Source organism: Peromyscus californicus, unplaced genomic scaffold (assembly GCF_007827085.1).
Source record: "Peromyscus californicus insignis strain IS unplaced genomic scaffold, ASM782708v3 Scaffold_11__1_contigs__length_118956290, whole genome shotgun sequence".
Lineage (NCBI taxonomy): Eukaryota > Metazoa > Chordata > Mammalia > Rodentia > Cricetidae > Peromyscus > Peromyscus californicus.
In genome coordinates this window covers 6,487,611-6,504,343 of record NW_026294402.1, presented here as the reverse complement: position 1 = coordinate 6,504,343, position 16,733 = coordinate 6,487,611, and the positions used below count along the sequence as shown (strand labels likewise).

General features: G+C 38.3%; 1 protein-coding gene across 7 annotated transcripts in view; it reads left to right on the top strand.

The window, feature by feature from the left end:
- Window positions 1-16,733, top strand: part of Cntn5 (contactin 5) — a 1,171,099-nt gene that overhangs the window by 1,036,100 nt on the left and 118,266 nt on the right. For all 7 annotated transcript variants that reach the window (XM_052752006.1, XM_052752033.1, XM_052752025.1 and 4 more), the window contains one exon: window positions 433-608. In XM_052752006.1, coding sequence (XP_052607966.1) covers window positions 433-608 — 176 coding nt within the window. The remainder of the gene's footprint in view (window positions 1-432; window positions 609-16,733) is intronic.

Genomic DNA, 16,733 nt, shown 5'->3' with positions numbered 1-16,733 from the left:
TTTGAAATTCAATTGTTACCAGTTAGCAGTTAGAATATTTTTGATGTAATAAAACCATGATCACTCAGCTCTTTAGAGGTTTTATATAGTTAAACTAGCCACAAAGTATCAAAAATTATATTTCATAATTAGATAGACAGTCCCTCTTCTATGCCTTCTCCCAGTTCATAGAGGGTTTTGTCCAGCACAAAACAAGTTCAGTGTGGTGTAATTATATTTTTAGCTCCATTGGGAGAGTAATTTGGAGGAGGTGTAGCTGCCAAAACCCCAGTATTTCAGTTTTTGATGATATACTTGAAGATACAAATCAAAATCTGGTGCATGTATTTGAAGATGCTGTACATGTTCCATGTTTAAGCTTTCTCTATAGTTTAAGGTGTTTTGAGATGTGGGGAGAAGATTATACTAATGTATCTGTTTTTACCCCTATAGAACCCACAAGGATAGAGCTTACTCCTAAAAGAACAGAGTTAACTGTTGGAGAGAGCATTGTCCTCAACTGCAAAGCCATCCACGACTCCAGTTTGGATGTCACTTTCTATTGGACACTACAGGGACAACCTATTGACTTTGAGAAAGAAGGTGGACATTTTGAAAGCATCAGGGCTGTAAGTTTATATACTTTTGATTCTTGAGTAGTAATCTTATGCATCTTGACTCAAATGTAAAAATGTATAAAAATAGTTTTTTATACTATTTTATGTCATGTATAACTGAAAATATTATTTCAAACCCAGCAGGAACTTTGCAATTCATTAGTATGTGAGTCTGGTTTTTTTGCCTTTGCTAAATTAGTTTAGCCAAAGCATTAATGTTTCCATGTTGTTTCTAGAAGTCATATTGCTATTAAAGTGGCTACTCTACTATTTAAAGAATTGTTAGTTATAACTATATTATAATAGATGAATCTGCCCTGCTCCTTATAGAATAGTAAAAATTTTGAAGGGTCACCAGTTTCTCCTAAGCTGTGAAGGTTAAACCCACAACCCATAGTCATACATGTTCACTAGCTTCCAACAAACATTCATAGTATATTTCTTGTCTGTCCAATCTTTGTATTTTATCACTATTGAATATTATATATCTGAAAGTAATCAGCCAAATAAAGTGAGACATCATGTACACTGCATATCATAGACCACCTCAGCTTCTGAACCCCATAAAGAAGTGAGGAAGGCCACTGCTTCATGGACACATTGAAACATGAAAGAGCAACTTAGTGAAAGAGGAAGAAAGGCCATGGAACAAATAGTGAGGATGGTGATAGGGGCCGTAATTTTATTTCTATATTGACTGACAAGTTTAGCCAAACTACATTTCTCTCTAAAAACTTAATATAAAGTTATTACTAATATCAGGGTGCTTTTCCCTAAAAATTTTTTGAGAAATATTAGAAAGCTATAATAAATCCAAGCGGTGAAACTCACTTTGCATTAGACCTAGCTTAAACATTCTGTGATATCATAAAAGGAAAAGTCTTAGACCTGAAGATAGTAATTCTTTGGATGGAGTCTAACTCTATCCCTGGTCAACCACAGGTACTTCCTTGAGCCTTCTTACAACAGGAAGTAAGAATCTGGACCAGATAATTTTGGAGATCCTTCTTAACTTAGATTCTGATCAAATCCTTTCATTTAGAAACAGAAGAATGGACTGTGTTGCACTTGTCAATATGGCACAAGTTGAACACTTTCATCTAAGTTATCCCAGTTTACTTTGCAGCTAAGAGGGGAGAAGGCATGTCAGAAGCACATTCCAACTGAGTGATTAATAGTCTCATTGAGTGACCGGTTATGACTGGCTAAGTTGTGTATAGAATATCTAGATTATGTCAAATTCATTTTTTTACAACTTGCATGTGTTTTTCCTTCCTCTAATTTGACTTAATTATACATTCATAAGATTTTTATCAGATCATTAAAAAGAACCCAAACTATTACTTAGACAAAAATAAACTGATAAAAGTATATCTTATCAGGATTAGCTGTAAATATTCATTTTGAACAATAAGAAATACAAAGTAAAATGTATCTGAAATGATCAATGGCTCTCTATATAGAAGTTTGGCCTACATTTTAAAATAGCAATAGATAAATTGATGGACTCGGAAAAATTATAAGATAAAAGAATTTTTGTGTTGCCTCATAGGTGTGACCATTTTGGGCTGATATCATTTCTATAAATTAATATCTTTGATGTTTTCCACAAATGCCAGCTCTGCCCTCCTTGCATGTGTGCTGTCTTTGCCTTAAGAGATGCAAAACTGGCCCCTTGCTCCATGCCAGCCTTATGCATAGTTACAAGCCATATGACAATTAATCTTTGGAGTGAAAAAAATCTCTAGCTTTAAGGCAATGTAAGACTTGTGTTTTATATTTAAATGATTTCTAGAACTAGGTGTGTATTTTTGTAACATTGGAGCTGTGAAGTGTAAAAGGAATTGTGCATCACAAATCTCTCAAGTATTTCAAACCCTGGTTGGTGTCAAGGATATAGGCTGCTTGAGGTTCCCCTTCTGCCCCTGCTTCCCTTCCCTGCAGACTCATGTCCAGACAGTAATGGTGCTTTAGAGTGAGAAATAGGGCTGCTATCAGGAAGGGAGCTTTGAGAGGCCCTGTGAGCTGCTACAGACAGACCTCTTCCAGAGAGACTGAGGGAAGACCCTGGAAGACAGGCATGCAGGAAGAAGAGTATGGTTACTAAGGTCTGTTCTGAATGCCAAAGCCTAGGCATGGAGATGATCTGGAGATGGAATATTAAGGATCCTTAGGAAAGACAAGTGGGACCTGGGAGAGCACAGAGCAAGTCCCTGTCTGAAGCTCTGGATTCTACTACCTGCAGTAGGACTGCTGATGCTGCCAATGGGTGACTGAAGGCAAGGGCTGGGGGCAGTGAATTGGAAAAGAAGGGGAGAGTGTCTTAGTATATTACCTCTCAGTAGGATAAAATGAGTCAGCCAAACCTCAAGGATGAAGAGTAGGGAGATCTCAATGATAATGTTCAGCATCTCAACAGATACAGAAGTACATCATAACAGTGGTCTTAACTCTTCAACTAGTTTATTCATGAGTTCTATATTTTTATATTGCTTTGTAGGTATAACAAGCTAAATCCCTGTGTAGGGCTTTTGTAAAACATCTACATAAATTGTATGTTGTCATGGCTTACCTAGACAGTGGCTTTGGGACTTCATTTTAAAGGAATAAATAGAAAAAGATGGGATTTTTGCTTGCATTCTTTCCTGAGGCCTTGTTTTAAAAACCTGGCAAACTGGCTGGAGTGAGTCTATTACCAAAGCTATCTCTAGAAGGGGTCAAACAATCCATCCATAAATATTTCATCCAATTCTACCCAATCCCTTTTGGCTAATGATATAAATAAACTGAATGGGGCAAATTAGTAAATTTATTCTTTAAAAAAAGATTCAATGCTATAAGCTAAGTGATGTTGGGGACCTAGAGTTAAAATAGAACCCTTCAACCCTAGGAGAGAGAGCACAATCTAAGAATGGCGAGAGCAGCTCGGTTACAGCACAGTGACTTGAGCCTGCAGCTGCCAGAAAGAGTTGCTCTCTGAAAAGTTGTGGGTGGGCAGGATTTCACTAGGTGCCGACAGAAAACTGCATCATTTCAAAGAGTGAACAAGTCAAGCAGCAGCTGAAAGGCAGAATGGGTTATAGCATGTCTTAGGAGCAAAGAAGAATCAGTATTCTGCATAGCACAGTGAGGTCTCATAGTAGACAAGACATCAGCACTCAATGAGTAACTTTAAAAGGAAGTAGCAGAGGTAACATTGTATAAGACATCAATCACAGATAATAAAAGTATAGGGAAACAGGGTACAGACTTTGTTCTAGTCTTTTTTTTTTTTTTTTGAAATAAGGAGACTGAGGAGTCACACTTTTCCAGGCTACATAAGTGAATTTTAAATTGGGGGGTAACAAGTTTAAAAGTTGGTAGGCTTAAAAATCATAGTATATTGGCTCTGCTTAACCAATTTACCCTCACGGTATTCTTTGGCTGTCTAATGTGTTCTCAACCCTTGTCTAAAACTCATGAGAAATAAAAATAGAATCATTGATCCCAGTCTTTAGCAAGGATACAGATTGTGCAGGTCATTAAGTAACTCAAGAAAAATATGACCATAAAACAAACAAAGAAAAAAAATTGTGGCTAGGGGTGGGGGCACATGCATATAAACCTAGCATTCAGGAAGCCTGCCTCCACCTTTTAATGAGATGTTATTTGAAGAATTGAAAGAAAGTTAATTGCTACTTTTTGTAATAGCCAAATGTTGGTGGAAACCAGACAAGAAAGAGTAATATGATCTTTTATTCTTGTAGAGATAAACAAGAAATTTGACTAACTATTGTTCGCCAATCACTAAGATATACACACTAATTGATTCTCAAATATGATTATATTAATTCATGTTATTTGATGGAACATGTTGTCTATTCTACATAATGTAGACTATATAGGTCAGCATTAGGACAGGCAAAGTAGAGAGAAGGGAAATCAAGGCAGCAGAAAGGGTTTTGCATCTCAGTGCTGAGCAGGGTCTTAGTGTTGACCTGAGTGGTACCTGGCTCTTCCTTGGGTGTTAGTGTGTATTCTGACCCTTCAACAATAAGGAACTCACACACTTGCAAAGAGCCAATTCCCTGACCAGTCAGACTACACTGTCAGAAAACTGGAGAGGATTCACCTTTCTTTAGTCCTCTTTCATTTTTAAAAGCAGTTCTTTGAGAATTTCATACAGCGTGTTTTGATCATTTTAACTCCATCTCCTGATTCCTCCTAGATCCACCCTTTTCCCTACACATCCAACTATGTATCCTCTGCTGTTTTTTCTTTTTAATCCATTAACTCCAGTCTGTGACACCTATATATTCTCAAGTGTGTGGCCTTGCTCTGAAGCGCAGTCCACTCCCTCTCCCGTAGCTACATATTGCAATAGCTCCTTAGCTAGGGGTGGTTTGGGGACGAGTGATTTAATAACCCATTTTCCAAGTCTGAGAATCATAAGCATGCCTAATTTATATCCATGGGTTTTGCAGACTTGTAGGTGAGGAAAAAATAAGAATATAAAACCTTTAATGCCTAGAGGATTTTGCCTCAGATGAGAAGTTTTCACCACATCTCTTTCCCTGTTACAGATACCTGTGCTCTTAGTCTGTTCTTCAGGGAAAAAGTATCTTTACTGAGGAGTGGAAGTTAGAACAGAATGATTTCTTGATTGGACCATTCCATTTCTGAGAAGTATAACTGGAGTAAAAGTCAATGAGCTCCTCAGACATGCTGTTCAGGACAGCAGAGGATTAGGAGAGACGCCAGGCTTCTGCTGCAGCCTCTCCATCAAATCAGCATGCAGAAGTCTTGGAGAAGTGCATCACTAATCAGTACACTGATCAGCTGGAGTGGATCAGTTCAAGGCACACATTTTCTCTGGCTCATTCTGATTAGTAATATTCACAGTTAGAAGTTAATCTGGGCCCCTGGATGTTCTCCTCTCCTCCAACGGTGTGGTCCAGAACTCAGCCTTCCTATCAGTGTAGCATCTGCTCTTGGCTCTTTTTCTAGATCTGAATCCTAGAAACCTGGGAGGCTACCAACTTTCTGTTCTTTCCAACAGTCTCTTACTGCTACATCTTTATCTTTGCTTCATGCCAGCTTTCCCATAATATACTACAAAGCATTTAATTGGGACAGAACATGAAATGACCACCAATCAAATCTCTAGGCAGCTGCCATGGAAAGTGGCTATTTTCAAAGCATTCAGAGTGTTCAGATGACCCCAAGGGGGGGGGGTCTATTTTTCACACTTCATCTGTGTTAAGAAACAGTGCCTCGTCAGAGTAGGTAGCAGTCCAGCCACTAGTCTGTGATCCTACAATTAAATCATTTTGAACTCTAGATCATAAAAGTGGAGTTTAACACAATGGCTTACCACACTTTTTAAATCACATTGCACCAAAGCTGCCCACAGACTAGCCACTCTGTCCATGCTTGTTGAGTAAAGCACACACACACACACACACACACACACACACACACACACACACACACACACACATACACACAAGGCATAAATCATTTTCTCAGTTTTACTAATCCATTATTTCAGAGATTCTAATGTCATTAGTACTAAAAAATTTTCTGTTTTCTGTTGAAACATGATTCCATACAGAATAGTTTATTTCTTTTCTTTCTTTTTTCTTTTTAACTAATTTTGAGTAAAAAGCAAAAGCAAAATTTTTCCCTCTAACACAGTTTGGAGTTAAATAAAAGATTGGCAGCTGGGCAGTAGTGACACACGTCTTTATTCCCAGCGGATCTCTGTGAGTTCGAGGCCAGCCTGGTCTACAGGGCAAAATCTAGGACAGGCACCAAAACTACACAGAGAAACCCTGTCTGGGGGGCGGGGGAGATATGTTAAATAAAAGATTGGCCTCCAAGGTAGTCTAGAATTGGAACACATTCCTTCCTTCTCAGTGTATGATCTGTAGACAGCAATACAGACAGGAGCTCAGTAGACAACATCACCATGCTGGTGATGTAAAACATCCACAAAGCAGACAGGCTGTAATTCTAGAATTTTTAAATGTTCTCAAATTTGATAAAATCTGATGATCAATTCATCATATAGGACAAGGTTGACTTAGCCGTCCAATAAAAAAAAAACAAAAAAACAACAACAAAGAAACTTTTTTTTCATTTAACTACAGCCCACATTGGCCAGAGAGATGGTATGGTGGTTAAGAACACATCTGTGCAAACCTGAGCACCTGAGCACAGACACCCAGCACCTGCATCAAAACAAACAAACACAATACAGGCATCGTTGCTTGTACCTACAGTCTCAGTGGAGGAGTGTAGAAACAAGAGGATTGCCATCACCTGAGCTGACAAATGGCCAGCTCTAGTTTCAGAAAAGACTCTGTCTAAAGGCAACAAGACTAGCTGTAGTAGGTGTCCACAAGCTTTCCCATGAGCTAGCATACACCAAAATGACCCCCTTGGTATGGTATTATAATAAACATCTGTGCTAACTCAGGGATACAATTTCTGATGGTTTCTGTCATGGTGTGCATTGTCACAGCATGCAGAGAAGGTGAATGATTACTGGTATCTCTGCAATGGTCTAGCTTTTAGTTTTGTTTGCTTGGTTTGGGTAGGGAGTGAAAATCAAGCTCCCTAAGGTGAAGAAAGTCTTACCTGTGGACGTTGTTGGCCTTGGTTCTATGGTCTCCGAGGGAAATAAACCACCTCACTTCACAGACTGGCCCCGTGGAATTTTAGATCATTAGCTGGGGGTTGTAGAGAGTGAGAAATGGAAACTCTCCTTTCTCTTTAGTAAGGGTTGCTATCATAGATTGTGAACTCCAGACATTTAACACCCTCTGGCTTCTAAGTCCAGAAGTTTCTTTACATAGACATAGATGATATAGGTATATAGATATTATCTGCAGATAGATGCACACAGATACAGTCCATGCCTTCCACAGTTTCTCCTTTGCTAGTTGTATTTTATGAGCCTAATGCTCAAACTGAATGTGTGTAATTCTGTAGTCTACTTGGCGTGGTTGCTTCAGTGGGACCAAAGGACAAATTTGTCTGGAAGAAGTTCTGTGTCTTTGAAAATGTGACCTGAAAATGTGAGCCAGGCGTTTGTTGGCACCATTGCTGGTGTGTCCGCTAGCTTTGACACAAGTTTATATACAGATTCATTTTTCTCTTGTTTCCCATTCTCACCTAGCATGTCACTTTTCACAATGAATTACTTAGATAAATTATTCATTTCATAATTCATGCCAAACTTCTAATTGAATTTTTTATGAATTTTCCTGTGGTTGTACCTTGAAGAACAATCAACAGATCTTGATAACTGAACATCTTCCCCACCACAATCCAACAAAGAATTATCTTCCCAAGACAGTAAACTCTTTATAAATAACATATGTGCTATTATTTAGAATAAATAAGCTAAGAAATACATAAGAATGCTAATACATAAGATCCATGTGAAAGGACCACTCTCTACTCATGGCAAATGTTTCTTGTAGAAACTAGGACCCAAATTACCATCATAGTCTACACTCTTCTCTTCCCAGCATTTCAAGTCGCACAGAACAAATAAAACAGAGCAAAAACTGGTTAAGAGGCTTAATTCACAAATCGGTATTTTCCAAACATGTCTTTTTTCTTCTCGCTCTTGCTGCTCTTTTTGCCTCCCTAGCCTGTTCAAATGAATCCACTTGGAAAACATGACTTACATATCTACACTGGAAACATCATTTAACCAGAGTAGTAAACACTGATGTGAGGTCTAGGTTCTCCTTTCAGTGCTGAGGACCTCCTTCCCCTAGGAATTCTGGCAGCTAGCAGCTACTGTTGGTGACTCACATTTCACTGTCCCACTCTGGGAACTGCCTTCATTTTAAAGAGCAGTCCCACGCATGCTCCACTCCCCACCCGTGCTTAGTGCATAGGAGCGATGAGTGTGCAGGGCTATTGTGAAGGTGAGTCTCCTGCCTGCCCGAGACAAGACAGCACTGAAGGGTTGTTTCAGCCCAGAGCTCCTTCTGGGGTTGGTTGAGACTCAGCTGTGACCACACCACACTGGAACCTCCTCTCTGCCCGCTTCTGTTTTCCTCATTGCTTCACAAGTATTAATTCCCACAGAACTTGCAAAGGAATCTCCATGGCCGGTTCACTTCTCCAGTTCCTGTCCTAAGATAAGCACAGTTACAAATGCCGTCACTAAAAACAAAAATGAAAGCAGACAACCTGCCCCAACCCTGGAAATAGGTAGTGGAATCACAAACTATAAATACCCTGTCATCTACTGCGTATCTGTGAGAAACTTCACAATGTGTTAGACTTTTGAAATGTCATCTTACATTCTGACTGTAGATAGTCTATCATCTGATACAGGAAATTTTGATGGGAAAAAATAAAGTTCATAAAGATAAAAACTTTCCCAAATGTAAATCATTTCTGTGTACCAAACTCTTACTCAAACTAGGAATCAACCCTAATACTATATTTTACCAAACCTACAACATATCTAAAACTGTTTAGTAAAATTATATTTTAACTTTACTATTTAATCAACAAATATAGCAAACAATGTAGATAAATGGCCTCTGTGCAATTTTAGAACCTGTGAGTCAGTTATGTTCATTTCTGGTAACACTTTTAACAAGTTCATCTAGAATCAATTATTTCCCTTCAAAACACCACGTCTTCCTGTAAAGATTTTAGTGTGATTATACAGTTATATTTACATTGAGTTTTCCTTTTGTTTTTATACAAGGTAACATGTATCTCTTGTGAGCCTCGAACTCACTATGTACTAGAGGATGACCCTGGGCCCCTGTCTTGCCTTCACCTACTAAGTGTTGGGATTACAGGTGTGCATCGCCATGGCTGCATCTTAGTTTTCATTTTCTAATATTGGTATATTTTACAATCAAAAACAATTTTCTGGTTCTCTCTCTCTCTCTCTCTCTCTCTCTCTCTCTCTCTCTCTCTCTCTCTCTCTCTGTGTGTGTGTGTGTGTGTGTGTGTGTGTGTGTGTGTGTGTACATACACAAACAAATAAATATAGATACACTCACATAAGCAGTCCTACAGATCTGACTCCTAACAGCCAAACTGTTTCAGAATAAATTTAAAAGTCTTTCCTTATATGGTTCAGACTATTAAAAGAAAGTATACACAAACTAAACTTAGCAGAGTTTATGTGAGCACAGGATGGTGTGTAAATCACACAGTACTCAGATCTAAGAGAAGTGTAGTGAGCTCCACCTAGCTGAGCTGGAAACAAACTCCTTGAATGCTACAGGAATCAGTCACCTGGTTGGCTAGAGACAGCCTCGTGCTGTAATGGATTAGTTGCCTGTGAGTGACTGAAAACCAGCTGCTCTGACTGGTATCCAGGACACTCTCAGATAGACTCTAGGTGAGGCCTTCGGTAGATACAAGCCAGTTAGAGAGCATGATAGACTCTAGAAATTCAGGATGCAGAAGCAGCTTGGGCCAAGTTTAATTTAGCAAGGTCTAAGTTGAAACATATAAGTAGAACTTTCTATCAGGGAATTTTTAACCTTTCCATTCTCCTATATGTCCCTTACTTCTATGCCTACAGCAGTGAGAGCAAGCAGATGACACACACCAGTGACAGCAGTGGGTACCAGGAAGGAAGTGGAGTCAGGAGCCTGATGCTGCTTGTTTCACAGCCATGTTTTATCATTTAGTTTCTCTGAGTCTGACATCATGATATTGTCATGATGGGTTTTCAAAATCTGATTTTCTGTTTCAGAATTCAAAAAGGAAAACCTACATCTGGGCACTGTTCTTCACTGTGGCTTCTGAACACTTGGGGTATAATGAGATCACATTTCTGCCTTGGCATCTCAGCTCTTTAGCTGACAATGAAGCCTATGTTGACTAGCTTTCTTAATCGCTATCAATATATCACATGCTGTCATTAAAACCACCAAACTCCTTAATGGCTTATACACATTATTGAGAACACTGGACAAGCATCCTAAATTATCTACTCTACTTTCCAGGGTTCTGAAGAATGCCTTCTGTTAGAGCAAGCCCGCTCTTCCTGTTGCTCTCACTGGTGCGTTCTGCACCAAGGCAACCATTTTGTGAACAACCCTTTCCAGTCAATGGAAGATTAAAACTGGATATGAGGTGTGATTTGTTACAGAGCTTTCAGGGTTAGCAAAAATAGTGAAAAGGCTTCTTCTGTGCTAAAACTGCATCATGGTATTCCTAACAGGGCAATGTTATCACAACATATCTTGACTAATTTCAACAATACACACACACACACACACACACACACACACACACACACACACAAGTGCAGCAAACAAAAAACCGTACATTCATATACAAATAAATGTACATGCTCACATTTGCATGTACTTGAAGTGTTGCTTGAGTTTTCCTGCCTGGCCCACAGTCAGGACAAATCTCTCTCACCCGCCAGTCCCACAGCCGCTCAAACCCGACCAAGTAAACACAGAGAATTATATTGGTTACAAACTGTATGGTCATGGCAGGCTTCTTGCTAACTGTTCTTACAGCTTAAATTAATCCATTTCCATTAATCTATACCTTGCCACATGGCTCGTGGCTTACCGGCATCTTCACCTGCTGTTTCTCATCGTGGTGGCTGGCAGTGTCTCTCTGACTCAGCCTTCTACTTCCCAGCTTTATTCTCCTCTTTGCCCCACCTACACTTCCTGCCTAGCCAATGGCCAATCAGTGTTTTATTTATTGACTAATTAGCAACACATTTTCCATACAGAACATCCCACAGCACTTGAAGGCTTGTGCATGTTGTACACACACACACACACACACACACATACACACACACACACACACACACACATACACACACACACACACACACACACACTCACACTGCTAGATGTAACTCCAGCCTACATTTCAAATTTCATCATCTTCTACCATTTCTCCTTTACAGTTTGTTTAATAACAAAACATACCAATTCTCTTAAAATGCCATGTTTGACATGACTATCTGTTACCACAACACTTTCCCAGACTTACAGGCTGTGAACACCACTCTATTGCTCTCATGACTGGCTAGCATCGCTTTGGTGCTTCTAGTACAGTCTTTGCACCATCCAGCACAGCAAGTATTGAACACAACAATGGTTGTTTGCTTGACTCTTTTCTTATACTTTATAATTCTAGAATGTAGAAACATACTTATTTTCTAAACTTAACAATTACCCAATGCACATTAAGCTCTAAATAAATATGCCTATCTCCTCAGTTGAAAAGGCAGTGGATAGAATAAAATCTAACTACTTAGGACACCAGGAAACTATGTAACAGCCACATTTTTTATGGCAAACAGATCAAGTAATTAATTTCTATTCTAGTTATAGAAGACATTGGTGGTTTTTATTCACTTTGTTTCATTACAAAGTTAAAGTATTGTTAATAACGTAATAAAGGTGGTTTCTCTGTAAATCATGATCAAAGGCATTCTTAATGAAAGTGATAAATATGGCAGATTCTAATTAATCTTGTTGATGAAATACTGGTAGGTTGTGTTGTCTTTGTGTTACTTTCAGTGGATGCCAAGCATCTATCTATGAATCAAGATTTAATTTAACCAGTAGAGTGAGAAAATGCATAATAGAATAGGACTGTTAACATTAATACTTTTTACTTTGTAAAACAGAGTATACTAGTTTTTTGTCTGTAGTTTTGAGAGCCTCAATAAGCAAAATATCACCCAATTATTGGATCCTACATAAGGTTTAGAATTTTCTAAGTGAGCGTGACTTAGTTTTACAAGTTGACATGCTATTGCTGTGTAAGAACTACATTTTAGAATGACTATTGTATTGTTTCTCAAAGTAACTTTCAAAGAGTTAGACTTTTGAGAAGCCATTATCTCCAAGACATCTTTTCAATCCTACCTTTATTTCACAGTGCCACTTTCAACATCTATTTTGTGTTAAATTCTAAAGGATGCCTAAGTGTTATGATGTATTTAGTTTTTAGCTTTTCAAAATCCCCCAGTTTCTTTCATGAGCTACTTGTTATCATATTACAATGTAAGTCTAGCTTTAATAGCTCAGCATGCAGCATCTCAAAGATGTTTTCTCCCTCAGAAGAGGAGGAATAGGAAAAGTTTAGAAATGACTACTAGACTGTGCTTCATTCCCTGTCTTCATTTATATCCTTACATAGGGAAAGCAGAAAAGAACAACTTAGAGACTTCAGTACATATGAGAAACAATTATTTCCCACATATTGAACCCATTGGTATATTTGACAATTGACATCACACCCCACCATGGTAAACATACTTTCTTCTCTGGTTTCCAGTAGCTGCACTCTCTTCATTTCTTCATAGCTCCTATGTCAGGTGCCACCACTGTTAATGACAAACGATGGACCACAAGAGTATTTATCAGTGTACAATATAGGACTTCTAAATTTATCTGCATTCCACAAAGATTAATTAGAAGCTATCCAACAGGCAGTGGTCCAGGAAGGGAGGATTCTGTACTAATTAATAGCAAGCATCCCATGGGAGGCATGTGAGTACAGCTAAGATGGGGGCTGCTTTGAAGAAGCATAAAATCTTTCAAGGTAGCAAGAAGAGTAAGTGTAATGTTTTCAAGGTCTCAAAGTCACACCTTATCTAACCTATTCATGCAGAGCAGACTGTGATGCCAAACAATTCCCAAGTCTTTTCTGAAAAGGGAATGAAGGATTTTGTAGACAAAACAATGACAAGAAGAGAAGGAAATCAGGTGGAAGGCACACAGAAAAAAAACTGAGGTCCTAAATAATAACACCCCAAGAAACGTACACCCCAGAATGCATGTGAAACTCACTTAATATATTACTGTGTGAATTCTGTCTCAAAGATGGCTTCCCTCTTCACCTGTAAGACTTAAAGTCCTGTGATTTTTCTTAGTTTCACTTATGTTGTGATGTATGTACCTAGCAAGTAATGTTTTGAGAGTTTTCCAAATTACCAGAGGTAAAGTGTGTATTATATAGCATGCTTACATGTATTTCACATAAATTTACATGTTGCTTGAACCTTTTTGTGGAATACATGAAAGAGAAAGTAACTGTCATAACACTAAGACCCAATATTCAAGGACATTAAGATAACAATTTTCTGAGTGCTGTGTGCCCATTTTATAGAAGCTGCTTCTCATTCTAAAGCAGTTCTGAGGATGAAATACAGTTATGGAAAAAAAGGACTAAGGTCAGAATGTCTGCTTTCTGCCACATTTATTGCTTTACATACTACACGTTTATTAACAACATTTTTTTCAGAACACCAACATTTATCCTTCTCTCTGCTCCTAGCACCTAGTACCATGCCTGGCAGATATGTTTGATAAGTTCAGTGTATATGTCAAACAAACTATTAATCATAAAAAACAGTGATTTTAGTACCCTCACAACTGGTAAATTGCCCCATCAAAATATGAATATGCCAATGTCAGAAGGGGAAATGTCGAGGTTTGTTCACTTTATAGACACTCCATGATTAACTGTAGTGTAGGCAGCACTAATCAAGAAAGGGTATAAATTAGTAGATTAGACATGATCTCTCCTTTTGAAAACCCTCAGGTAAACAGGTAGATTTAAAAACTACTTGGTAGGATAATCTTCATAGAGCTGAGATAGTGTACCATTGAAATAAACTATATAAGAAAATGCAAATTATTAAACAGCTACATCATTAGCCGAAACTTTTTTTAAATTAATGATCAGTTGTATTCAACAAAGCTCATTACTAAAGCCTGCTGAATCAGCTAGTAGAAGGTAAGAAATACAGTGACTAATAGATTTTAATTACTTTAAAGTCAACTATTTCTTATTGTATATCTTAAGCGTTTCATAAAACTAAAAGAATTTCCTATTTTGAAGCCAAACTAGCTAATGTGATTAAACTGCATTTACTATGACAGTACAACATTGTGTTTAACACTGATAATGATGTACTAAGAAACCTATCAAATTCTGCATTATTTATAACTGGACTAGCATTTCAAACAGCATCTTTACAAAGTCTGTTGTAGGGTGTTATTAAATATGGTAATAAGATGCTCTAAGTGTCCCCATAGCATATATTCTGGTTGATTTTTCTAATGTGCCAGCCAAGAAACACCTTAGTATTTTCCTGACATGATAAACTCCAAGAGAAGCTTTGTTCATTGTGTTCTTCTCATGCAGCTCATTTTGAATCAACTGCTCTGGTGTTTCTGGTGTTTTGGGTAGAACCTTTCAGTAAGAGTGTTCCAATATGCTTTTTAAAGAGCAGCCAAGCACTGTGGAGATAGCTCAGATAACAACATGTGCATCCCAAACACAGGCATCTCAGTTCCCTCCCCAGCACCCATATAAAAAGTTGGGAATGCTGCTGTTTGTAATCAAGGACTAGACAAATGATGATAGATGAGTCCCCAAGGCTCACTGGTTAGTCACCTAGCCTACGCTGTAACAAAAACTGAGATAGTACCATTACCTGAGATTGACCTTTGGCCATGACTAGCTTGCATATACTCAGAGAAAAAAGAGAGACAGTGTGAAGGAGGCTTTTGGGTTTTTGTTTATCTGTTTAACTTTTCTGAGTACATTGCTCTTACATCCACATTTTAGCTCATAAGAATATCACCCAGACTAATCCCTTGCTCTTTCATTTTTATGTTTGAAGAGTATAGATTTAAACATCTTTGGAGAGGAGAAAACTTAATGCTTAAATACATGTTAGTGATTTATATGTCTCTTATAGTTATAAGAAATATGGTATAAATATAAATTTTATAAAAAATTAAGAAGTACTTATCATAACTATGCTGAAATGAGTATTAAGCCATCTGAACTCCAGCTTTCCCAGCAAAACCCTAGTGGCTTCAAACAAGTGTTCATTCTGTGGGCTGGCAACTTGTGCTTACCTGGAAATCATGTTTCTTCTCATCAAAACACAACAGTCAGTTGTCAATCAACTTCAAGGCACTAATTTGGGGAGTCATCTGGATATTAGTAGAACCACATGTACAGGTGGCCACCAGCTTCCCATCGCCTACAAACCTAGCTCATCAGGCTGCTTTGCATAAAGCTCTCAAGGACATGAAACTCAAGAGCAGAAGCATCAAGACCAACTAGAGTTAGACTTGGAACCTCTTCAGTGTCATGTCTGCCACATTCTACTGGTTAAAACAAGACATTAGTAATCCAAATGATAAATTCTACCTCTTCACAGAAGAAACTGCTAAGTACTGTTGTTATTTGTGTTATCTGTCACCAGCTGATCAGCTGTTGCTTGGCCACAATTTCATAGGTTTCCAAATCACAACCCCTTTGAAAGGATCCCCGAAGCCTTTCTCAGTCATAGCTCCAAACTTAGGTTTCAGTTAGCTGCTGGTGGAAATGAAATGCCATACTGATCTGTGACTCAGTCATTTTAGCTGGATTCAGTTAGGTGGTTTTGCATCTGCCTTCATTTGGACTCATTAATGTTAATTGCAATCAACTCTCCAGTGGCCCAGGAGCTGTTTAAGAAAAGTGGCAACTTGGATGGCTTGTCACTGGCTCTAAATTGCCTTTTCCCTGTGCAGAAGTCAAGCTCAAGTTATGCCACAGGGCTGACATGGGATTCCAAAATAACAATTTGCAAAGTACACCCACTGCAAACATCTGTATGCTCTCAAAAACTATGAAGGCCACTCAATAAAGCACAGAGCCACAGTGGGAGTTCGCCCAAGGCTCTGGGTCCAAGGAAGGCATGGAAAACTTTGGGGACCCTGCTGTGGCCATCTACCACACAAACTACATAGTTAATATCGCTGTCAAATGCTTCTTTTATTCCGTTATGGTATGATCCTTAAGACTAAACTAGTAACTAGATTATGTCTGCTGTCATGTGTGAGGGGAATGAGTCTCTGGAAAAATAATTATTTCCACAAATCTAAGGACAACACATGCTGTAATTATCAGTACAAAATAAGTCAGCTGCTCAGACTAATTAACTAGCTACTATCTCATTACAGTCAAAGTACTTGATCTAGTTAGAGAGCCCTTTTCCCATGTCGTGTGGTTTGTATTCTCTTTTAGAATGTTGGGAAATTTTAATCACTTTATTTGATAATAGTAAATTGGTAATATTTAGAAGAAATTGTCAGGTAAAATTAGTTT